Below are 27554 nucleotides of genomic sequence, written 5' to 3' on the forward strand. Positions count from 1 at the left end.
TGAAAACATTCATTTCCTTAAAGAGCTCATTGGAAGGATAAGTTATAGGTTTATTAAGAATTATTTTTATTATGCTCTTTTGTGCTGTTTGTAGTTTGTTGTAAGCAACGATACCTAGTCCACCCCAGGCAGTAATGCCATATTGTAAAATAGATTGGGTCATTGCGAAATAAACCATGCGTAGCATTGATTTATCTAATACTTTTTTGGCATTAATATAGAAATGATTGAGTTTGCGCATTTTTATTATTAAATTTTTTATTTGAATGTCCCATTTCATATATTGGTCAAATACAACGCCTAGATATTTAATATTATCTATTTTTTTAATTAATATACACGAATCATTTTTATTTTTAGCTATACAACATAGTTTATGTATTTTAATTTCGCTAATTATCGGTTGCGTTCTTTTATCTTGGGTAAAGGTTATGAATTTAGTTTTATTGGGATTAAGCCTTAAATTGTGTTTAAAGAACCATTCATTTATAATACACATGTCAGACTCGGCATATTGGTAGGCTTTTTCCCAATTAGTTTCTGAAATGATAAGGGCCGTGTCATCAGCATATGAAAATAGTTTGCCGTGTATATTAAGATTACCTAATTCAGCTACATATATTATATATAATATAGGAGATAGCACTGTGCCTTGGGGAACTCTATTGGTGATTGTTAGTTCGTTACTTAGGGTATCACCAATTTGTACTTGTTGTTTTCTATTTTGAAGGTAGGATTTAAAAAGTTTATAAGATTTATTGTTTATACCTATTGATTGAAATATACTTAACAACTTCACGTGGGAGATGCTATCGAATGCTTTACTCAAATCCATGAATATCCCTAGTGTTTTATTTTTTTGTTCTAGATTAGTGTATATATCTTTAGAGAGTTGTGCTAGCGCGTCTTCTGTACCTAAATTTTCTCTAAAACCATATTGCGAAATTGGTAGGATTAAATTCTCTTCAAGGTACGTTAAAAGTCTTTTTTTTATGATTATTTCGAATATTTTAGAGAAAACATTTAGGAGGCTGATTGGTCTATAATTGTTAATGTCAGTTTTATCTCCACTTTTATGTACGGGAGATATTACTGCTATTTTAAATGAATTCGGTATACTGCCTTCTGATAAAATTGTATTAAATATATGAGCTAGGGTATCCGATATGAATTCTTTTATGTGTTTAATGACATTTATTGAAATACCATCCTTACCAGGGGCTGAGTCTCCTTTCATATTCATAATTACGGAAATAATTTCATTTTTCGTGGTTTTTCTAAGATATAAAGATTGAGTAGGATTATTTATATTATCAGAAACACCATTTTTTTGAGTTAGATTATTATTGATTGAATTCCCCATTAAGATAAAATATGAATTAAATGTGTTTGCAATCATGATGGAGTCAATGTTAGAGTCGTGTATTGTATTGTTGATGCTTATATTATAGCTGCGTGTTTTATCATATATTGTGTATTAGTTGTTATATCTTTCACTGTAGACCATAATTTTTTTATGTTTTTGCTGTTTTTTGAAATTTTTTCCCTATAATAATTCAGTTTTTGTTTTTTAATTATGTCAGTAAGTTTATTTCTATATTTTTTGTATTTAATAATTAGGTCTGTATTGAACGGTTGACGTCTGGTTAGGGTATGTAGTTTGTCTCTTTTATTTATAGATTGTATGATACCAGGCGTGATCCAATTTTTGATTTGTTTTGTATTGTGTCGTATATAAGTACACTTTTTTAGATTATTTTGGATTATTGTCGTGAGTAGTGCTATTTTATCTTCTGTTGTTTGAGATAATTTAATTTCATTCCAATTAGTTTTATCAGACAGAGATGTAAGTTTGTTATAGTCAACGAACCTATAAGAAGTTTGTTTTATATTTTTTTTACCTAGTTCTATTTTGTTATTTAATATTAAGATTATTGGATAATGGTCTGTAATGAGAGAGTCTATAACTGCCGATTGTATATTATAGTGTTTAAGATAATCTCTAACAAAAATGTGATCAATGCAGGTATTGGACTGTGGTCTGGTGGGTCGATTGATAAGTTGAATAAAGTTTAATGAGTTAAGTAAGTCTAAATAATTGGCTGTTGAGTTAGTGGTGTCTAATATGTCTATATTAAAGTCTCCAATTAAAATAAATGTTGTGTTTTTGTGAGAATTTATAACATTGTTAATTACAATATCTAGGTCTTCGATAAATTTAATTATATTGCCGCTAGGAGATCTGTATATAGATATAATTCCATAATTTACTTTATCATATGTTACTAGAGTAAGAATACAATTAGCATTTGTTATATTAATTTCCGTACTTATTTGGTTTATTTCGTTTTTAATGAGGATTATTATTCCATCGCTTCTACGAATATTGTTATTTGTGGATTCTATCTGGTAATTTTTGAATGGAAGAAAATTATCATTGAAGTTATCGTTTAGCCATGATTCGGTTGTTATTATTACGTGATTGTCGTTATTTAGGGAAGAATTGAGACATTCAAGTTCAGATATGTGTTGATTGATGCTTCTAATATTAATATGTAAAATATTTAGACTTTTATGTGAAAGGAGAATTGAGTTCGTTTCCTCGATAGTTAATAAAGGTACAGTTTCTTTTTTAGTTATATTATTTATAGTTTTAAACTGACTCATTTGAAGAAAAAAAAAAAAAAAATTTAGTAAAATTGAAAAAAGTTGAGATATAGATTATAAAACTTACATCTTTTCTAAATCACTGTTGGTTCTAATACGGATGATTCTTGCGTTCTCGTCTTTTCTAGTTAGAATTTCTGCGTTGGATATCCATGTAAATTTGTAATTCTTCTCTTTGGCGGTTGATCTAGTCTTAGCGAAGAGTATTCTTTTATCTCTTGTGAGATGTTCGTTGATGAATATTTTGTTTTCGGTTGGCCAGTTTTTGACTAGCATATTGGCGTTTAGTTTAGTATTTTTCGAATTGCGGATTAATTGATTTTTTAATTCTTTTGTTTCTAGTTTCGCAATAATTATATTAAGTTTAGACTTTTCTGCGGTTATTCTTTTAGCTTCTACGACAGGAATGTCAATATTTAGTTTTTTTCCTATTTCTTTTACTATATTTATGCAGTTTTCGTTTTCAGTTTTAGGTATTCCTATTATCTCAACACTGGTTTCAAGATTTTGTTGTTCAAGAATATCAATTTTTAGCTTAATTTCACTTATTTCTTTGGATAGTTTGATATTTTCTGTCTTGATTTGCTCATTTTCTATTTTAATTAATTTTATATCTTTGAACATTGTTTGGAGCTTGCTCTCAAAATCATGAAACTGTTGACTCATAAAACTTATTGAATTAATTAATTCTTCTATCTTATCTTCTAATTTATTGGTCGGTTCTGTAGTGGTTTTGGCGTTTCTGTTAGTTTGGCAGTTCATACATGTAAAGCGTGATTTGTTGGTTTTCGACATTTTTTTAAAATTTGATTCGGAGATTCCATTGCAATAAAAGTGAATCTGACCGTTGCATATACTGCATAGAAGTACGTCTTCTAGGTGAGTTAAATGCTCATGGCATTTAGAACACTCCGAAGACATATTAAAAAAAGAAAGAAAAAAGAAAAATGGAAAAAAAAATGATGTAAAATGTGAGGTAACGGTTATTTGTGTAATTTTAATAATACTTATAGATAAAGAGCGTATAGGCGATGAGTAAGTTACCGGACGGTACGGCTACCTGGTGATCTTAATAATAAGTCTTCACTTATTATTAATTTTATAAGGAAATATAATTAAAATAGACATTTATAATAAATTATAGTGATTACAATTGGTAAAATATATATTTATGAATTTATTTTCCGTAAAAAGATTAATTTAAAATAAAGACTTTTGCTTGCACCCTTTTACCCCACCATGTGCACAATCTTACCCCAGTGTCGGAGTAAGATTGGGCATATGATTTATGTTAAGTTTTCTACGTTTTAAAACTAATCTATTCAAAATATTAAAGCTTTGATTGAAAAAATGAAATGAAATGAATATTTGCTATACAAAAATAACTTTTTTTTGTACCAAAAATATAATACTATATTATTTAAACACATTTTATAAAAGAGTGCGTCATCTTACCCTTATCTACTCTACCTATATATTACCGCTGTAATTGTACAGCGTTGCATCACCGTGATTAGTATATTTACTTTATTTACACATTTATAATTTAAATTTTGAATCTTGAAAATTCGATCGACAAAAATCAAAAAACACGTTAACCAAAATTTCATGAAATATGCCCGATTTTGATTAAAACACAGGTAAATGCAAAAATGACTCAAAGAATCCAAAAAAGCACTAAAAACTAAAAAATGCAATATGTAAAAAAAAGCAAAATAAAATTTTTTATTTGAGTTCTCTGTATCATGAAACACATTTTTAGCTTACTCTGCTATTTTTTAAACATCTCATAAAAAATATGCAAATGTTATAAAATCCCAATCCTGATTATTATATTTAGTGTGAGCCGTGTGGGCCACACATTTGATTTATTCATATATTTATTTATTATTATTTATGCTAGTTGCGCCACTGTAGGGCCAACTTACTGTTTTTATTTTATATTGATATTATTTTAACCGTGCCATTGTAGGGCTAGCGTTATTATTATTTGTTTGTTTTTTGTTCATATTGTCTGTTGTCACAAATTATTATACATTACAATTTATACTCTGTTAAGCCAATCGGTCCATTTATTTATTTTACTATACAGTCCACTACCAATTTATATTTATTTATTTGTATTATTTTTTCTATTAGTCATTGATTTTATTATTAAGGTGAACAAGACTGCCCTCTAATATTGTTGGGCTCTTGCCGCACCGACAACATTCATTTCGCTATCTTAACGTATCAGACGAGATATTTCATCTGAGCGACCATTATATCTTTTATCATGATAGTGATATAGGTAAATGATTACAGGATATCCGTGTTATTATGATATTCTCATATAAATTATAATAGATAATTATACGGGTTTACGTTGGTTTTTGCAAAAAGTTAGTATGGGCTTGCGGCAGTGGCCTCTTCATCTCGTGCGGGGTGTAAGTGCATACCCTGCTACCCCCGTGGACTCGCCTATGTTTCTGCTAGTGGAACAATCTTGAATATGTTTTATAATTTCATTTGTATTTGCAAAATCTTGAAATAAAGTATATGATGCCACTAAATAAAACTTTTTTTGTGTATTCTCCATCAGAAAATGGTTTACCGTATTGTGCAATACAGTGGGATACAGAAAAACTAGTGGTTGTTAAATTATTATTTGGTTTAAACGCAATTTTGAATTTATTTGATTGATTTTTAAAACGTTTTACTTTTTTTTTTGAAATTAGTTTCAATTTTTCTACGGTTGATAAAAAAAATTTGTTCGTATGAATTGTTTTGAAATGTCTTTTAATATTAAAACTGCGGCTAATTACTGTTTCATTACACAAGCAACATGAGGCTTTATTATTTTTTTGAATTACCACGAAACTACGATCCAATGTTCGTAGAATAATCTCCAAATTTTATTTTTTGACATGATTATGTTGTATAACACATAAACGTTAGTACTCATATGTCAGGATCAAACGTATATTTAATAAAAGGTATGATTTTAGCAAATGCCGAGGGTCGTGTTTACAATATAGATAGTTATATATATAGTTTAAAAATAACATAGGTTGCATTCATAATTGTAGATAGAACTATGACCGTGTTCTACATCTGCTGGTTCTATCTATAAACCGTGCTATAAACATAATTATACATACTGTTAAGACAATTATTCGGTAGTACCGTCTTACCGTACACTGTACAACCACTCTCCTTCCGCCATGCCTTATCTGTAGTATTGAATGTATAGATGTGCTGGACACTACGCGCTGTAGTTCGAGCATCGCGAAACGTCGAACATACGTACTTGTTTTTATTGTGTGTTTTTTTATTATTTTCCATTTGTATGTGTTACCTAACTATAAGTTACCATTTTTATTTATTATTTACCTATAATCTTTGCGATCGCTCTCTACAACATTTATAAAATGATTATTTTGATTATTTGAAAATCAACATTTTAGTATTTTAAATATTAAATGATTTAATAAATTATTAATTGGTATACTATTACAATAAGAATTCATTTTCTTCTTAGCGTTTTTCTAGCGTTTCATTCATTATAAGTGTAATGGGCAGGCCCTATTTACGTCATAGCACCACATCACACCATAAGACTTCAGCATCACGCTATACTGCATGAACCAATCAAAGGCACTTTAAATTATCACGCCACTTCCGTACCAGGGTACGTAATACAAGTGGGCTTCTATATAATGCACCTGCTCACAAGCCACTGAGAGTCACTCTTAATACAGAGTTAAAGAAGGCACTAGACTGTGTTATTGTTAATACTAGTCGTGACGGATTTGACTTCTGTACAGTTTAACTTTATATCTATCTACGTAATTACAGTGTGTTTGTCTAAATTAATAAACCAAGTCATCTAAACTTGTTATAATATATTCTTCAAAGTGTTTAAGCTTGAAATATACTTTTTTCTACTCTAAAAATTTTAGTAAATCAATTGATTGGGAAATTAATCGTTGAGGAATCTTATTCAATAAGAGTTGCATACTCTTATTAAAAATATGTAAAAACATAGATAAAAACATTTTTATCTGGCCTCAAGTCATAATTAAGAAACGACATTTTTACCATTTAATAAGGAGATGATTATTGATATTGGAACTACAAAAAAATTATTCAAGTTTGAAAAAGACAAAATAATATTGATTCTTAAAAAATAAGAACTTTTTTCGTATAAGTGATATCAAAAAAATAAAAACGATATATCACAGATAATGTTCTACTTTATACGTGGTAAAAATGTCGTTTGTTAATTATGACATTAGCCCTCTCGATTCTTTCCCGGGTGAAATAGTTTTTACGGATGAATTTATACACGTGTAGCGTTCTCATAAGACGTGTATGTTTGTTTTTTTTTAATTTTTATTGTTATCATTATCATTATTCGTATGGGAATAATTAATTAATTAATTTGAATTAATAATCAAAAGGAGCCGTGGACCCAAATATGTTAAAAACCACTGATATATACTACTATAGTTATAGATATTTAATAAACATTAATTACTTTGCTAAGTTGCTCAATTAATATTTTACTGTAGTTAAACCAATGTTTAATGTCCTTTTAAAATGTTTTAAATAGAAAATTATGCTGAATATCAAAATAAGAATCTTCAAGATAAAAATAGAAAACCAACTAGTATTCCAATAAATGATGCAATAGCTGATGGTAAATATTTTTTATCGTTAATTATGATTTCATCATCAGAATCTCATTATTTAAATTTGATTTAATTTAATCAAATAATTTTATGCTACTAGTTATAAGTAATTAGCACTTATTATGTAACTAAAACCCAAAATATTTCTACACGAAAAATTTATAATAAATTCATTATCACAAAATACGTTGATGAGTGTTGACTATATTCTAGTATTCTATTTCTTATTTCGCCGTAAAACTAAACATGTGTCAAAATATTATCATGCGTTTTTAGACAATTTAAAATAAACAAAATAATTATTATAATTGTAAAACTACATTTAAAATATATTAAATACGCTGATAAATATTTAGAATCTTGATGATTTAAATAACGCTTATCTGTGCTGATACAATGTCAATGTCTGGATTAATAATCTTTAAACTTTTGTGATTAATTACTTAGTATACAAGTATGATTAGTATTTAAAAAGTATATTCACGTTTAATTTTATTTATGTAATTCAAATCAAATGAGTATTAATTAATTTATGATGATATATCAGCAGTGTTGGGAAGGAACGAAGCTTGGAACGCGTTCCTTTTCAAATATTGGAATGCGAAACGGGTTAGAGTTTCGATTTTTGAGGAACGTGAACGAAAATTTCCGTTATTATGAAAAATTATGAAAAAAAAAAAAAATGAAATGCATGTTATTTTTAATAATAAAATTTAGTGTTGGTAATTTGGTATCACTTCATCAGTCACTAGTAAAAATAGTTAAATGAACAACATACTACTTATGTATCTTTGGTATATTTTAATCCCAACAAAAACAGTCCGTCAACTTCGTGTAAGAAATCGCTAAGTAAAAAAAAAAAAAAAATGCTATAAAATGTGTGATACAATGTGGAATCTAAGTAAATGGTCTAACGTGTAAAATGTACATATCAGTAATAAATTCAAAATTAATAAAATTTGGTTATTTGTATTATTAATTTATAATATGATTTATTTTAACTAAAATTGATCTAAACTTAGTTTACTTAGCCGGAAGTTCAATTTAAAAAATGTATAGCCAAGTACTAAGTTTATGTAATAGATAATGTAGGCCTCATTAAAATAAATAAAACTGTTTCCGACCAAGTAAACTAAATGTTGATAAATTTTAGTTAAAATAAATCATATTATAAATTAATAATACAAATAACCACATTTTATTAATTTTGAATTAATTACTGATATGTACATTTTACACGTTAGACCATTTACTTAGATTCCACCTTATATAATACATTTAATAGCATTTTTTTACTTAGCGTTTTTTCACACAGAGTTGACGGAGTGTTTTTGTTGGGATATCATTAGTTTTTATAAATTATCACATTTAATAATATACTAGTATATATTATTATTCCCATTACGAAAATAGTGTTCGCATCTCGTACCGACGCGCGACGTGGTGTACGCCACCGTTCGGGTTTTCGGAAGACGATAAGTCTCCAAAAAAAGACCATAAAAGATATTAGATAGTGTTCATATTATATTGATAATTAAATAACAATAAAACAATTCTGAGTGAAATAGTGAGTTTTTAGTCAAAATAATAAAATTCTTACAGGAAAGATTTACCATCATCAATCGATACAAATTTCAAGTTTACGCTGTACAATTTTTGAATTAAAACAAATAAACCAAATCAATTTTGTTAAAAATCAATACTCCTTTGAAAATCCTGTTTTCCGCTACTTTCTGTTAGTTTTGAAAGTAAAAATTGAGTTTCATTATAATTTATAACGAATATAAAAGTTAGCCGATTATTTCTGTTTTAATAGTGTTAGCAAAAAACACCATTAACAACCACTCAAATCGTAAAAAATGTATAAAAATACGGGAATGCTTTCCTTTTTCTCAACAGGACGAGGACAGGAACGAGTTCCTTTTTTACAACAGGAACGATGAATGGGAACGAGTTCTTTTTTACACGAACTTTCCCAACACTGCATATTTGTAGGTTCTATGTTGATGTTTAGACTTTCTAATTTTAGTGGGAAATGTAATTGTTTATTTAAAATTGGTTTTTTGGAAAGTGTAAACAATGTACTTAAAAACAAGCACATAGATTTGTTATTAATCTCAAGCATCATGAACAATAGCTGTATTATAATTTAATAATTAAACGGAACATTTTTTGGTTTCTTTGATGTAACATAATTAAATTCGGACTTAAGTATAAAATAATTTGAAAATTTATATTTTTCTTTGATATCGAATTTTTGAAGTGAAACTATTATACACGCGCTGGAAGTATATATGTATATGTGGGCGATTGTAAACTCCGCCAATTTTTTTGTGTTTTGTCCGTGGATACTTTAATATTCATCTAAGAAATTCATTTTATAAAAGTCAACCGAATGCTAATATTTTTAGTAAAGTTCTTACCGAATTTCAAACCCATACTTATATAAAACTAAATGGCATAGGTATCTCAAGTAAATAAGCTAAAAAAATTGAAATAAAAAAAAAATGATAGCATTACAGAATGCTATAAATAGGTACACCAATAATGAGTAATACAAGACTTAGAATATTTATAAATTGTATCACATAATTTTACTTTACATACATGACATAACTATATATTTTTGGATTATTAAGTATAACGATTATTTATTATGATTTTTTTACTATAATTTCGATATTTTATGTGAACTATATGATATTGTTTTATAATTTTTTTTAAATAATATATCATATTCATGTGTACTACTACATGACCCTCGGGGGAGGGGGGGTACTAAGCAACTAGTACTACGGGTTTGGCGAACCCCGGGCCCTGAGCCTCACACTGACTTTAATTAATTGGTGTGGACTGGTCCTCTAGGTTGGGGGTTGTGCGTAGGGCCGACAACCCTATCATATAAAAAAAAGTAAATGTTATAAAACAACATTACTCTAAGCCTCGGATGAAAGAGATAACGGATTTACAAATTGGAACCTGGAACGTGCGATCTTTGTTTAGGACTGGAATTTTGACGACATCTCTATTGTGTCTTAAGCGATACGAGATGGATATAACTGCTATTCAAGAAGTGATATGGACAAGTTCAGGGAACTTGAAATCTCAAGGAATGACTCTATTTTACAGCTGTAGGGACAAACACGAACGAGGTGTATGATTTATAATTAAAAAAAATTTACTAACACAAATTACAAATTTCAAACCTATAAATGACCGTCTATGTTACATAGAACTTAAATGTAAGTGGCACAATTTGATCCTAATTAACTAATATTCGCCCACTGGATATAAAAAACGAGTTCTATGACAGTTTAGACATGCTATACGATTCTTTACTAGTTGATAAAATGAAAATAGTGATCGGAGATTTTAATGCAAAAATTGGAAAAGAAATTATATATAAATCAACAATTGGATCTGTAAGCTTAAATAAAGAATCTAATGACAATGGTTATTTGTTGATCTCATTTGTAGTTGCTAATAATATGACTATAAGTTCTACATGTTTCTCTCACAAGAATATTCATAAACAATCATGGATTTTGCCATGTTGGTATGTAAGAAACTAAATAGACCACATAATAGTTGATTCACGGATTAAGTCCTTGATAAGGGATGTAAGAAGTATGAGAGGGAGTAGCGCTATGTCGAATTATTTCCTCGTATGAGCAAAAATAAATATCAGAATAACAACAGAGTAGCGAAAGAAATAGAAACACAATCGGAAAATAGAGAGAGATGCACTGAAAACATCAACAGCTAAAGTATATCAAGAAAAATTAATGTCGAAATTACAGAATATACAAGAAAAACCAGTTATAAGTGAAACATGGAAAGAAGTAAAACAAACAGTAAAAACCATAGCTGAAGAAGTACTTGGATCCGTAACAGAAAAAACAAAGAAAATATGGTTCAATGAAGAATGTAAAAGAACATTGAAACATTTACATGAAAAATATAGAGCCCGCATGAAAGTATTACATAAACCTATTGAAGATAACAAAAGATTGTTAGTACTTATACAAAGAGAGGTAAAAAAGGTGATTAGATTGAATAAGAGACTATGGGAAAAAGAACGCATACAAAATATAGAAAGTAATAAAAATAGCCATTCAAAATTTTTTTTTGGAAAAGCAAATGAAGACATGGGTACAAGCCCAGACCATTAGTTATGAGAAAAAATGATGGAACCCTTCTAACAGGCAATAAAAAAATAGCATGCGAATTCAAAGATATGTTTGCAAAGCTTTTGAACCAGCCAATAATTAATATCACTGTAAATGAGATAATGACAGTAGAACAACTACTCGAAACCCCATCAAAAAATTAAGTAGAAACGAGATTAAATATGCTTAAGAATGGTAAAGCACCAGGTGGAGATGAAATAGCATCAGAATGTTTAAAAAGGGTGGTCCATTCTTACTAAACCAACGTCATAAATTAATAAACTCAATACGGGAATAAGAAAAAATACCCGAATCGTGGAGAGTATCTATCCTATGTCTTATTTTTAAAAAAGGGGATATCATTAAGCGTGAAAATTATAGGGGGATCTCCTTACTTAACACAACTTATAAGATTCTGTCCAATATTCTTCTGATCAGATTCAATCCATATATTAAAGAAATAATAGGAGAATATCAAGCTAGGTTCATGATAGAGTTTATCAAAGTTTAACAGTTTATCAAATCCACATCGTCAAACAATTGCTGAGAAGAGTTCAATAGTTCAATGAAGATATACACCTTATGTTCATAGATTATAAAGCAGCATACGATTCGATTAATTGGGAAAAATTATGGAATGTCATGAACAAAATGGGAATACCAGCAAAATTAGTCAGAATGATAAGAGCGCGTGCATATAAGTCCAAAAGTAAAGTAAGAGGTATCAGATGAGTTCCCAGTGAAGACCTGATTCAGACAGGGAGATGCTCTATCACCAGCTTTGTTTAATATAGCATTAGAATAAGTTATACGAAAGGTACTAATCAAAGCTAAAGGAATAAAAATGAACAATAACGAACTAACCGTAGTAGCTTACGCTGACGATATAGTTCTCATGGCCGAATCAGAGGACGAACTGAGAAATACAACTAGCAATCTACTAAATTCTACTAAAAGAGATTGGTCTGAAGATAAATGAGTCAAAAACAAAGTATATGATATTATCGAGACGAAATCACAATATTAGTTATTAAAAGTTGATGATTACAAATTTGAAAGGGTACAGAGCTTCAAATACCTAGGCGCAGAGATCAATGAAAATGCTAATAGCCACGAAGAAGTTAAAAAACGAATTATAGCAGCAAATAGATGCTACTACAGTCTAATGCCACTCTTCAAATCAAGATTATTATCAATAAAATCTAAAATAACGTTACACAAAGTCATAGTCAAATCGGTTGCTCTGCATGCATGTAGTACCTGGGCCACGATAAAATCGGACGAAGGAAAGTTATGAATGTTCGAAAGAAAGATTTTAAGGAAAATCTTCGGCCCAAAGAGAAATAAAGATTGAGAGTAGAAGGTGAGAGGCAAGGGGGATTTAGATGGTCTATACAAGGAACCTAACATTGTTGGGTCCCTGAAAAGCACGAGGATAAGTTAGTCGGGATATGTGTGGAGATCAGAGAGAATGATTGGATCAATAACTAAATGGAAACCCGACACTAAGAGGCCTCGATGATGCCCCAGATAAAGATAGGTGGATAGAATAAAAGAAGACCTGAAACTCCTGAACGTAAGAAACGCAGAAGAACGTGCAAATGATAGAGAAGAATGGAAACAATATGTTGTTGCGGCGATGGGCCTTAAAGACCTGTAAAAACCTAGAAGTAAGAATATTTTAATAATGATTTATGCTTCTTTAGAATTTGCGTCCAACGTCAAATAATTTTGGGACATTCTGTAAATGAAATGCAGATAAGTACCTACTGTGTCTTGTTAGTAATTCTTAGATAGCAGTGGTAATTTAACTCTGTCCATAGTAGCCCCTCCCAAAAATATTTTCTACGTCTAAGTCTACGTGTTCAAGCTACTGACGTATTGAATCACGTTATAGAATAATGTAATTTGTTAGTTTTTTATGAGACTTGGTTGCGTGAATACGAGCAAATTAGTTTACCGAATTTAAACTATATCATTCAGTGTAAAAGAAATAATTTTCGGGCTGGAAGAGTAGCTATCTATCACATCCAAAATGATACCGTTAATGTCCTTATACCATACGTAGGATTATCTGCTGTACAGTCAACATCAAGAGCAGCTGTGACAGAAGATATCGACGACATTTGCATTTCTATGTAACGTGCGATAAGTGAACAAACAATAATAATTATGGGTATCTACATAAGGCCGAATTCACCTATCAATGATATTATGGCATTTTTACAACGTGCGTTATTGAGATACACTATTGACGGCGGTTAAATTTTTCCTCAACGCGATGATTTAAAGCCTCTCATACTTAATGGAGATTTCAATGTACATTTTGCATCAGACACTTTCATGAAATAAGTAGAATTTCTACAACACCAACTTAATCTACAAACGAATAATGCCCGATATACTTCAACAATAAAATCAGGAACAACGATAGATGCTGTTTTTTATCGTTATCTCGACACAATCAAATCAAAAACGTACATATCATATTTTAGTTACCATAAACCAATTATATCCACTGTAGCTATTGCATCATCAACACAATATATACACCTAATAATTTACAGATTTCAGAAATAAATTAAAAATAATATTTATATCCAAACAGAATTGTATGTTATTCGATGAATATATATTTTTCCTCCCTTTATATATTTTTTTATTTTGATTACTGTAGGATACCGGGTCACTGCAAGTAATAAACAGTGTTACCTTTTTCCAATATAAATAATAAGCAGGATAAATCAAAAAATAAAATAATGTGGGTAGTGGACTGTATAATAATAAAAAATATAAAATATAAATATCACAAATGTAGCCTGTTTGGCTCAACAAGAAAGAAACAAAATGGTAACAATAATATAGTAAATAGATAAATTAAATAAATAAATAAAATAAATGAAATGAGATATGTGGCCCACAAGGCGCACACCAAAAAATAATAATTCAATTTATAATAATAATTTGCCTATGACGGCACACCGCAGTGTATGAATAAAATGTATAATACAATGATATCAATAATGTGGTAGATGCCTATGTCGGCTAATGCAAAATAATATAATAACAATATAATGTGCCTATGTCGGCAATGCCAAATAATACAAATAACAATATAATGTGCCTATGTCGGCTAATGCAAAATAATATAATAACAATATAATAATGTACCTACGACGGCTGAGGCCCGTCGGCTTTTAACAAAATGAAACAAATATGGTCGACCAATACTCACATGTGATGACTGTAATTGGTGGCGGATTTTATCCCGACGCGACCGCACCAGAACTATGACTACAATTGCCTTAGACGGCACACCGCAGTGTTTAAAATTATACAAATAAAAATGTCACAGTCTGGTACGTGCGACCACCGAATCACAATCACCAACGAAGACAGCAACAAAACGTGAATTTAACGAAAAACTAACAAAAATGAATTTCGGTGTGCACACCACGAAGACAGAAAAACAAGAACGAGATGGGTCCGACGACATTCACCACGAAGGCTAAGGCCGCCGGACACCACAATGAAGATAAAATACCCCAGTGCCACCACACAAAATAGAAAAACACTCGAAATTAATGAACTTTGTGGCACTGAGAGCATGATTTGAAACTTTTACAAAACATAACCGACAATTTTTTGAAAACGTGGAATAACAATCATTAACGTGCGACGATAACAGCGCGATAACGTATCCGGCCGGTCGCACACGGAGGCTTATCACCGCCGCCGACGAGGGCCGCGAATACGCAACGCGCCGCTACGCATCGCACGAAAATGATGACATGAACAAATTTTACACAAACAATATATACAGCGCGAACAATTACTAAAGAATTCTCTACAAACACAAATAAAAAAAATTAAACCTCTACGACTGTAACTATATTTTGTACATAAATAGTTTGATATCACCACGACTGATGTCACGGAAGTTTCGCTTTAATGACCTGTGCTTGCACAGAATTTTTTTTTTTTTTTAGTACTATAGATATATTTAAATTACTAAATTATTAAATAATTACTAATTACTAAATTATTAATACCTAAATTAATACTTAAGTATACTATGTATGGACTATAAGTAAATAAAAATCAAATTCGTCACGGACTCTCCATGCTAAACATTAAATATATTTACTCTTACCATAAGTATTAATCACATATTCAAATTATAATTAACATGCACTTAAATTTTATAGGTACGCTGAATAAAGTGAATTTGGAAGAAATAGTTATTGGTAAAGAAACAAGTTTGTCAACATACTCTCAATATCTTTATTTCACGTTCTACACTACCTTGAGATTGGCTGTGCCTCGGTTTGCCATGTTCTATTTTTAATTCGGGCCACATGTTTTTTAAACTAAATTTTTTTTTTATTTGAAAATGCTCGTCCATTATCAGATTGTAAAATAGTAGGAGCTCCGATCAACCTGAAAATAACTATAATGTTAGGTACTTCTTCAGTTTGCTTATATTCGAGAAGTTTGAGAACAACAAATTTCGTGAGGTGATCCTGGTATACCATAATGAATTTAAATTTCCCATCAGGATGAAACTGGAAATCTATTAAATCAACTTGGCATCGATAATTAAAGTCAAAAGATATTATTGGTTTAACTACTATTCCTTTTTTCGAGCCTTTTTGTTTTTGTTGACTTGATTCACAAAAATTAAAAAATGTCTCTGTCATCACGTGTTATATGTTTATATTCATTACCAAGTTCCTGGATCATTTGATCACGCTCATCATGTCCTATTGATAGGTTTGTGGTTTATAATACATCAAACAGCTCACTGTTGGGTACATAATTCAGCACAAAATTGTCATATTTTACAGGAAATACAAGTTTCGTTTTTTCTTGTACAATCAGCACATCATACCTACGTCAACGAAAATAAATTATTAAAAATAAATCTAAATAAAAAAAAGGTGATCAAGTTCGTGATTTTTACGTATTTTATCAATATTCGAACTTTAAATGCTTATAAAAAAAAAAATTATCTTTTGATTAAATGGAAGTCTTTAGGCTGGGTTTTCTCACGTCCAGATTTAATTAATAAAATAATTTCTATCAACTCATTATAGATAATAAACTCAATAATATCAACTCAAACTTCATTAGATAATAAACTAGTATTGTCAGCCAAATTGTTACGATTTGTATGTAGTTCATTATAAAAATATAACTTAATATTAATCGTATTCATAGTAATGCCACACCGTGACGAGACACAAACATGACAATATTGTAACAAAATTATAAGTACATTCTATATAGTTCCTCAGAACTATTATTATAGTAGGATGAGAATCTTAATCTTTAATGTGTCAAATCGTACATACACGGAAGGCACATTTATGATAAATGATTAGTAAAGTCGTTGGTAGTGATTTCAATAATCGAATGATTAGTAAACGAAATCAAAAAAATCGAATAATCAAATGGATTTATGATTTAACTGCTTGAACTGGTTTTACAAATATTCAAATGATTATCAATAAGCGTGAAAGTGAAATAAATTTTCAATCCAAATATTTATACGTATTAAACGAATTAGTATGGCGATTACCGATACCGGGAATTATACCAATGATTACAAATAAAATAAATAATAATACAATACTGATGGATAGATGACTTCTTAATTTAGTATCCAATAGGTAATGAGTAAAACACTAAATTTTTTCGAATAATTCAATTAATTTGCTTTTGATAAATATATCTGGTACCAATATTTGGATTGTTAAAATCATTCGATTATTTTGATAATCGAAAAATAATAATCAAATCATTCGATTATTCCCATCACTAGTCGTTGGTATTAGGCAATACCCAATTTTGTTTATTTTTATCATATTTCCTACTCCACGTTTCGCATTGTACATAATACCTAGGTATAACTCGTATTATGTATATTACCGAGTAATTTTTGACATTTTATACAATGCTTAGGTATTTTATCAAATCCGGATTATCTATATTGCCGGTAACATATAGAAGTATATATATATAAGTAGTGTGTATTTGCTGATCCTAGAACAAAGGAAATCCATTGTTCTCCTTGCTGGTCCTTGCTAGACCCCTCCCTCTCACTACCTGCTACCAATGTTATCGTTATCGTCATCAAAATGCTTTCTTTGGAGTATATGATGATGTTGATAATTAGTAATGATAGTGTTATAACACTTGGGATTTAAGTGTGTCATAACATTATGATGTTGTCTAGACGAATGGTAGTTAAAAACCCTGGGGAAACAAAATTGATATGCATAGTCATAACATTGTGATGTATTGATAATTAATCTATAAATAATCTATATTGGATCTTGTTTTTGTCAATAGTCCGGGCCTTTCTGTCTCCCTTTCTCTTGATTATTTGGTACCTGCGGATCGTTTTCACCCAGCTTTGTCCATCTTCTTTCTATACGTCAGCAAGGCACATAACTACTATCCTCATGCCACGTACTTTGATTTTCGACGTACGAATTTTTTAAGAATATCTGAATTTATGCTTTCGTTTAACTGGCTTGCTACTTTTGCTGATATAAATGCTAATCTGGCGATGAATCTTCTTTATGATGCACTTCATGAGGGGATATTAAAATTTGTTCCAACAGCTAAATATCGTTCTCCGAGTTTTCCTGTGTGGTTTTCTAAAGACCTTAGGGATATTGTCTTCCGCAAAAGGAAAACACATGCTATTTTTAAAGCTACAGGTAATTCCCAAGATTACAAGAATTTCTCTTTCCTCCGAGCAATGTATAAGTATGAATCCAATAAATGCTACAGAAGGTTTGTAGAGCGTACTGAGGCAGATTTTTGTGCTAACCCTAGACGGTTCTGGGACTTTGTTCGGAAAAATAATAAGGAGAATTCAATTCCTAAAATAGTTACTCTAAACAACCAGTCTAGTAATAGTGACGCTGATACTATAAAAAGTTAAATAATAAATAATTACCATAGTTTGAGATAGATTAGGCGAAGCCGTATAGTACGGTGGCGAAAGAAATAGCGTGGAAACTTCTGTATCTTGATCATCGTATGTCTATAAAGAATATAAATTATAATAATAAAAATAATATATATTTGCAAGAAGAAACATTTTTTTTTTTTTGACTTACCAAATAATTTTTTAGTTTATCGAGGACATTGTCTACTAGCTGCTTGCTTACCAGTACTTTTAACTGACTTATGAAACTAGGCTCCTCATCAGCAATACCGCACTTGATTAACTCGTTTCCAATATTTCTTATTTTAATAGTCATATCTTCTAAGGTAATGGGCCGATTGAATATCTTTTTCATACTTTTGCCATTTTATTAAACTGTTGAATTACTATAGGTACACTGTTCCTGGTACAGTATATTTTTTTTTCGACTATCGTTTCAAATATGCTCATCTCGAGATTCTAAAGAGTTAAAAGATCCATTTGAATCAGTAATATCTGACATCCTTTCATCATATATGATTCAATAACCAAAACATATTCATCACAATACCTCATTGTCGATAACTTATATTTTTCAGTATCCAGAAAAATTATTTTTTTATGTCTTTCATCGAATATGTTTGAAAATATGTATCCCATCAATGAAAACATATGTTTTAAAAACTCGGGCGTAAGTTTTACATACCATGAAGATGTCATTATTTTAACTATAATGTTGAAGTCGTTTGACATTTGTAGTCCTATGGTAATAAAATTTCGGGCATTAAAGTCCAAAACGTATTGAGTTCTATCTATAAGTTCTGCAGGTAACGTTGGTGGAACATATGTATATGTTTTTGTGTATGTGGTTACGTTGTTGACGATTGAACCGGCCATTAGGGGAAAATGGGGAATGATTAAAAATATACTGAAAATTAATATTTCTCTTTATTATTTATTTTATTCAATCTGAATAACACAATGAAAAAAAAAACAAATTCATAATAGTTATAAATATCAATGTTAAAATAAAATTATCTCTTTTCCATGAATATTTAAAACAAAGTTAACAGCATAAAAACTAATAAAAAAAATTTTGAAATAAAAAACAAATAACTATTATAAGAGTTATAAATAATAATCTTAAAATAAAATAATCTCTTTTTTATTAATAATAGGTAACATAATTAACAACATTAAATTAAAAAAAACAATATTATTAATAGTTAGCAATAGTTCAAATGGAATATAAATCATATTAGTTATGATAAATTAAACATTCATAATTATAAAAAATTTTAACTTAAAAATAAAGAAGACTTAAAAAGCAATTACACTGTATAGGTACAACGTTCATTTGTGTGGGTGATGATAATAAAAATAAAAATAAATCATATTTTTAGCATTATAGTAGTACTATAAGGTTAAAACGAGGTACCCCATTTTGCCATTTAACTGACTCTTGGGTACCCCGTTTTAAACAAAACTCACTAATCACACACAATGTTGTTTTAAAAACTTTGGTTTCACTGTTTCACTTGGTGTTTTTTTTAAAACAAACACTATCAAGTACTAAATAAGAAATAATAATTTCCTGTTTTTAATATCCGAAAGGAGACCATGAAAAACGCAATTCTCTGACAGTGAAAAAGTTTCTACGCTACATGTTAAAAACAATAAATTTGTTTTGTGATAAGAATATTTGATAAAGAACAAATATTCAAACATCACATGTTTTGATAAGCCTCGTATTGATAAAATACGATACGGTTTTCACAAATCGATTCCAGTGTGACCGGAAACCACCTACACCCTGTTTTATCCGACTTCCCCATTTTACCCACCTCTCCCCTATTTAGTATTAAGACACTTGGTGAAAAATGAAAAAAAAAATGTTTACTAGTTACGGTGCCCAGAGAGTGACTAATTCTAGATAACTCTTTTCAGAGTGTCAATGATTTAATTTTATTACTATATGGGTGAGGGGTTATCGAACAGGTCTCAACCAGCATGTAGTATTTGCATTATTTTTATTGTAAATCTTAGGACGATGTTATGACTACATACAACAATTTTGTTTACACCAGGATTATTAATTACTATTCATATGGAAAACATCATAATGTTATAACTACGTATGATCTATAGACTATTTATTTTTTTATCAACATTATCATATACTCGAAATTATTATATTACATTTCTATGACAAATAAATCTTAACGTATGTAAAATATATTTAAACTTCTCTTTACCCGCTTAAATTATCAATATATCATACCCTGATAATAATTTTTAAAATATATTTTATCATTTTTGTTCGTTGGAACGCAGGTCGGTCGTAAACAATATATTTAAACTTGTTACGTGGTACCCAATAAAAACAGGTACCTATCGTAATGATGTTGTTGGATCAGGGTAAATTGATTCAATAATTAATTTAAACACTTGTAAACACTTTTAATAAATACAAATACAAATACAGATACAGATACAGATACAAATTATAAATTATAAATTTGCGCGCTAACAATATCAAAGACGAAACTCAGAAGGGCTTGTACTGATAGCTGGACACGTCTGCCGTTGGTGGTGAAACGGAGCCTTTATATACTCTGTTTGATTCTGTTTTAATTGTGTTGTTTTTGCCACTTGGTTGCCCTTGGCCTTGATTGTCCTATTCGAATGATGATATTGTTTGCGGTTGTTTGTGATTTGTAATTCGCGCGTGGCACCCATTAAAGTTTAATAGTTATTCTCTGTACGTTTTTCCTTATATGACTCAGGAATATGCGTATTATTATTTCTTAGTAATATATGCATATTACAAACTTCTCATTACTCGCTAAAATTATTTGTTATCAATACATCATACTCTGATAATATTTTTTAAATATATCTCATAATTTTACTATTTATCACATTCATTAAATTTATTACAATCATTACTATTTATCAATATCATCATATACTACAAAGAAAACATTTTGATGACGATAACGATAACGTTAGTAGCAGGTAGTGAGGGGGAGGGGGACCAGACAGGACAAGCAAGACCAACTGGGAAAGACTAATTAGTGGCGGTGGCAGCAGGGGGGACCAGCAAGGAACAGCAAGGAGAACAATGGATTTCCTTTGTCCCAGGATTGGTAAATATATACTACTTATATTATATGTAACATATATATAACAATGAGATATAAATAGGTGTTCTTGTAAAATATAGAAATTTTCTACAAAAAGTTTAAAGTATTTTTGGACGTAGGACGAATCAAACTATTGTAAGGCGGTCCTAACTAATTTAGGGTGGTAGGAATCCCTAAGCGTTACACAAATATATAAACCGGGCTACGATCCGTTTGTATTGGAATAAAAACAATAACCAACAATTTTACAAAAATAAATTCTACACATCATATTATTGAATATAAGTTTTTGTACTTTAGGAAGCAAAAAAGATCAAGAATGGATGAAAAGCTTAAGCGCATTTAGAACCCCACAGAATTTAATTAAAAAATCCAGGCACATGAAATTTGAATATTGGAAATTGGAGTATGTATTTCGCATGCTATTATGAATATTTTGTAAATTATAAAAATATAATACCGAATTTTAAATTCATGGTACATTTTTAAATAGATACTTACTTTACATGTATATTTTTACGTTTTTACATAATAATTGCTTAAGAGGGGCAATTAAAAATTCAAAATCTAAGTTAGTAAAATATATTTTTTGACTTTGTTACATCACAACTATTTACATTTTTAGTACAGTTTGTGGTAATCGATTATTAATTTAATTTATATAATTTTATATATGTGGCCCTTGAAATCAAAATAAATATTTAGCCAATGTTAGTATGTCAAATGATTAGTAAACGAAATCAAAATAATCGAATAGTCGAATGATTCATGATTTAACTGTTTGAATTGGTTGTATAGATAATCAAATGATTATCTACAAGCATGAAGTGAAATGCATTTTCAATCCAGTGGCGTAGCCAAGAGGGTGCTGAGGGGGCTGCAGCCCCCTCAAAATGTTAAGAAAATTATATTAATATTCTATAAAAGTCTATAAACGGCCAGCGAAACTAGACGAAATAGACGGATTGTCATCACGCGCCAGGCGGCCGTTTTCATGTAAACCAGGGGTTCTAAAAGTATTATTTATTGGTATGCTAAAAAACGCGAAAAAAAAGTTGGTAAATATTGTATGTATGACAAAACGTGAGATATGGGAAATCGCTATAGAACTCGCTGTATACAACACCACCACTATAATAACACGTGACCAGAACGACGGCAGCGGTAGTGGTAGGCGACGTCGATGACGGCGACCAACATTCGGCTAGGTTTAGTGGTGGGAATGCGCGAAAACGGACGTATTTTGGTCGCCACCCAGTAGCGTTCTCTCGATGCCCCAACTTTAAACCGGGATTTGTCTTGCTTTATTCGATGGCCACAAAAGATAACTGTGAGCTCTTGATTAGCCACTCTGTTATTAACATAAAACAAGGATACTGCAGTTTTCGAAGGATTTGGTTTATGTCGCCACGTGTTAAAGTAGTTGTCTAGTACATTTCGATCTTCTTTTAGAGTTTGTTCTGTAGTATTACTATATTTGCATTGCGTTGCTATGCTTATATCATCAGTGTAAATAAATTGCTTAGATACTGTACTTGGGAAATCGTGGGTATAGATATTAAAGAGTTTTGGGGCTAGAACTGACCCCTGTGGCAAGCCATTGTTAAGTATGCGGGATTTACTGACTCTGTCACCTGATAATACTCTTAAGTTTCTGTTGCCCAAGCTGTTTCCTAAGTATCTTAATAGGATTTGACAGGTAATTATTTTTGCTAGCTTGAGTAGAAAGCAATGTTTCCAGACAGTGTCATAAGCAGCTGAGAGATCAGTAAATGCTGCACCGGTTTTGGTACTTATATTATATCCTTTTTCTAGGCAGGAAGTTACTGCAAAGACTTGGTCAGAGCAGCTTTTATTTGGTGGAAAGCCTGCTTGAAATAACGGAATAGCTTTCTCAACAATTGGACCAATGCGCTTAAAAATTATTCTTTCCATTAATTTGGACACGATACCTTATGTATAACTGATCTTTGGTATTTTGATACATTTCTCCGAGAGTTTACAATTACAATTGTGACTTGAACTTCGTTGGCGCATTTTTAAATTTATTTTTGCCTTCAAATTTTTTAAGTAGTGTCCAAGCCTCACGGTTACTTCTTTTCATGTCAAGGTGTTATCTCTGGCGCCTGGCGGCATTCAATGATGCAAGTAGATTTTTTCCTATCTCAGCAATCTGATGAGCAGTATACTCCTTGTAACATTCTTCAGATTTAGCACTCCAACTGAGTAAGTAGTTTTTCCTGAAACCTTTCGATTTGTTTATTATGTTTATTTTGGCTGCTTTAAATAAGAGTTTTTGGAAGCGTGGCAGTGAGCTTATAAATCTGGGTATGCGATTTATTTTCTTTTGGATATACCCATTTTTTTTTTTTTTTTTTAGGCATACAAGGAGGCGCGCTTCTCTGAATTGACCCTCCTGAATTACAGAACAGAGGGGTACTGGCATTGCTATTACTTCCCTCTGCTCCACCATCACTAGTTTATTTTCAAAAAAAAGATGTACAATATATAAATTTACCTTACTATTTACTTTCACATAACAAAAAATGCGTTTTAAGTAAAAGTGGCCTTCGTCCCATACAATACGTTTTGGTAATAAGTCTGGTTTGCGCGCCTTGCTTCATTTCTGATCCTACGTGATTCCAGCTCTTCATTCCTCTCCAATTTCATACTCTTCTTTATCACTTCGCTGCAGAACTGAGAAATGCGATCCCAGTAATTGGCTGACCTTAGCATTATGTCCACAAGATTTTCGGACAGAAGTTCGTTGACCTCAAGATATATGCACAGAGTTCTTTTGGCATTGAACCACGCATTGCAGTTAAATACTGCATGTTACTCTGTTTAATAGGCCAACTAAATCGTCTGATATTGGCTTGACTTGTTCGCTTTGCTTAACTTTTTTAAGGACTTCAATGTACGAGTCATCTCTGACGCTAACGATGATTACCGGTGGTCTCGTTCTCGGTGGCCTGGCAGTTCATTTCGTCTTAGTTGTTGCCTTCGCTGCTTCTCCTGTGAAGTTAGTGTCCAGTACAGTCCTTTCTTTTGTCTGGGCGGACTTTTTCCTAACTACCTCAGTCCACGTGGGTATATTTGTGTCGCTGGCCACTACGATTGTTTATGCCACATATTTGCCTCCATGGCTGTTGATGTTGCTAGATCCTATCATTGACACTTTGCATTTCGGCCACTTCTTTTCTAACCGCTTTCAGCTCCTCAGCAATGCTCATGATTAGGCTAGTAAATTTGAAATATTTCACATGAAATATTGAAAAATATTTTTTTTTTTATGTTTGAGATAGTGACTGTAAAATGTAATTTAATCAGTTGATATTGTATGATATCGTTTCGGTACAATCTTGGGCTTTCCCATTTAACGTGGTATAGTTTATCAGCTACCTATAAATAGGTAACGACCATAGATATGTTTAATATTAATATATATATATAAATATATAATATATATGTATATATATATATGTAGTAACGACAAAACCGGCGAATTATTATTGATAGTAGCTATTTTTTGATAATATTTATCTAATAAGTAATGGTTCTACATATACAAAGTTTCCTAATAAAAAAAAAAAAAAAGTAATGGTTCTAATCGCCTGTGATTTATTTACATTTTACTAGTCAAGTTTTCTGAAGTGTTTTCAGCCATCTAAATTTTAATTTCCATACTTTCTTGAGTATATAAATGAGAACATTATACTTCCCTAATTTATGATTTGTTTAACTATGCAAAGGAGCTTATTTTTATTTTATTTTATTGTTATCTTTAAATTATATTTATATTATATGAATTCAGTTATTTTAATTTCAATTTCCATACTTTCATTAGTATAGTATTTGAAAATGTATATTTACTTAATGGCTAATTATTATGATTTTATATTTTATACTATTAAGTTATTTGTTTACCTATGTTAAGGAGCTAATTTTTATTTTTTATTAAATTAGATTTATTTAATTACATTATGTTTATTATCTTTTATACATATACGAGTATATATATTTATTTTATTTATTATTTGTATATAAATACAATTCAATATTGTACTCCAATATTGAATTTTAATTTTCATCTTTCTTAAAAAACATTTCCAAATGCTGGTATAATACTGTGTGTTTCACAATATTCACAATAAATTTTATAAATATATGCTTAACTTTTAAACTCACAAGGTACCGATATATTTTTTGAGTGAAAAACTTCTGAAATAATGTGATAGCTGATGAGTAATGGGACTACTGACAACTTATTTATAAATTCATCTATATTTTGTAAAATTTCTTCAGGTGTTTCAATGACTATTGGTCTCTTACCTCTTAAATCAATATTTATTACTTATAAAAACTATAAAATAATATGGTGTTAATTGTTCATTTATATAAATTAGTTTTTATTTCTATTTAGTACAATTAATAATACAAAAAAGTATTTCATAAAAAATAATACACAAAGCATTATATTTTTACTGAAATGAAACAAAATTTTTATTTTTCGCTCAAATTATATATTTCATGAAAATAAATTTCATGCAATTTTACGACCCTACTCATGATCAATACGTTATTGCTGAATGCTTCTGAATTAGTGTTATCTTCTGCAGCAGCCTCACGTGGGGGATGAAGAGTTTTGACTGTGTTTGAGTATTTTTAGACTTAAGCACTTTGCTCCTTACGTCCATACTAAGCCTCTGACGCTTCACCTTGAGGTATTGCCCCATAACCTTGTTGGTATTAAACAGTATTCCTTCAGTTCCTTATGTACGTTTCTTGTATTCTAAACGAAGGTCAACATAGAGTTGATGTATCCTCGGAGCATTCCAAGAAGTTTGTCCTCACCGAGGGCACAAAGGTCGATGATTATTTACAAGAATTGATTTATAAGAAGCAAGAAGGCTCTATCCTGCCAACAATTGTCTTTGTCACACAATAAAAATAAACTTAACTACTTTATTGACAGTGTTGAGACCAGATAATTACTTCTTTATCTAGATAAAAATAAAGATAAAAAACTTCAAATCTATCCAGATAAAGATAAAAATGAACAAATCCAAAATGATCTATTTAATAGATAAGAGATAAACATAATTTATCTAGATAAAAAGCAGATACATTTTTAAATAACAATGATTTCAAATTAAAATTGTACTAGAAGTCTAGTACAATTTAACAGACTTATCACATATAAAACATTTAGAGCATTTGTTTAAGGCAAACGCTTAATTGTAGTGTAGCTTCTATAATTTAAAAATTATTTTTTTGTTTAGAATAAAAAAAAACATAGGTACATTTTGCTATCCATTATCTTTATTTTTGAATCCCATAAAGGTTTTTAATTTTATAACTAAAATTGTATATATTCAATTTTAACTATGTATGATCTCTATTAATAAGTCAATAAAAGATGCTCAAAAAAAAATAAATATATATTGTTATATAACCTTTATTGCTCAAATTAATAATCATAAAAACATAAAATAATTATTTTATAATATATTATAAAATAATTGATTATGTATGTTTTTCTTATAATTTTCTTATTTTCTATACAGCATACTTTAAAGCCAATTACAGTTCACTTAAAAATAATAAATGGACAGTTAATAATAATACACAATAGGTACCTAATATCAAAGGACACTTCAATGGGTACTTTTTTAAAGTACTTGAAATACTTAAAAAACTCCCTGTACTCTATGTTCTCCCTTCCGTCTTGGTATGGTTCTCCTCTGGTGCGCCCTCTTATGATATGTCTTCATGTTGGGTGACAATTTTTTCGCAACTCCTCGATCTCTCTTTATCACCTAAATGCCGCCTTCTTTCCTCCCCTATAGCTGCCCTTGGGCATGCGCTTGTTACATGCCTCCTCTACTATCTTTGCAAATCTATTTGCTGCCGTGGTAACATTGGAGTCTTCCTCTAACGTAACCGATGACATTTATAT

General features: G+C 30.1%; 2 protein-coding genes across 4 annotated transcripts in view; one reads left to right on the plus strand and one right to left on the minus strand.

Annotated features, from left to right (window-relative positions):
- Window positions 1-2730: 2730 nt before the first annotated feature.
- Window positions 2731-3588, minus strand: LOC112692770. The gene has a single exon (XM_025567562.1). The coding sequence runs from the start codon at window positions 3586-3588 to the stop codon at window positions 2731-2733; it is 858 nt and encodes a 285-aa protein (XP_025423347.1).
- Window positions 3589-7261: 3673 nt separating this feature from the next.
- The window catches only part of LOC112693598 (pancreatic lipase-related protein 3-like), a gene marked incomplete at its 5' end in the record, with an annotated part of 39093 nt that continues 18800 nt past the window's right edge, over window positions 7262-27554 (plus strand). For 2 of the 3 annotated variants that reach the window (XM_025568748.1, XM_025568732.1), the window contains 3 exon segments: window positions 7262-7348; window positions 15718-15756; window positions 21896-22001. In XM_025568748.1, coding sequence (XP_025424533.1) covers window positions 7262-7348; window positions 15718-15756; window positions 21896-22001 — 232 coding nt within the window. 3 annotated transcript variants of the gene reach the window in all.

The sequence above is a fragment of the Sipha flava genome, unplaced genomic scaffold, assembly GCF_003268045.1.
Source record: "Sipha flava isolate LNK unplaced genomic scaffold, YSA_version1 117_pilon_pilon, whole genome shotgun sequence".
Classification (NCBI taxonomy): domain Eukaryota; kingdom Metazoa; phylum Arthropoda; class Insecta; order Hemiptera; family Aphididae; genus Sipha; species Sipha flava.

What these genes read in the sequence shown, in the direction of transcription:
- LOC112692770 (XM_025567562.1), bottom strand. Translation starts at nt 3,588, where the DNA reads ATGTCTTCGGAGTGTTCTAAATGCCATGAGCATTTAACTCACCTAGAA.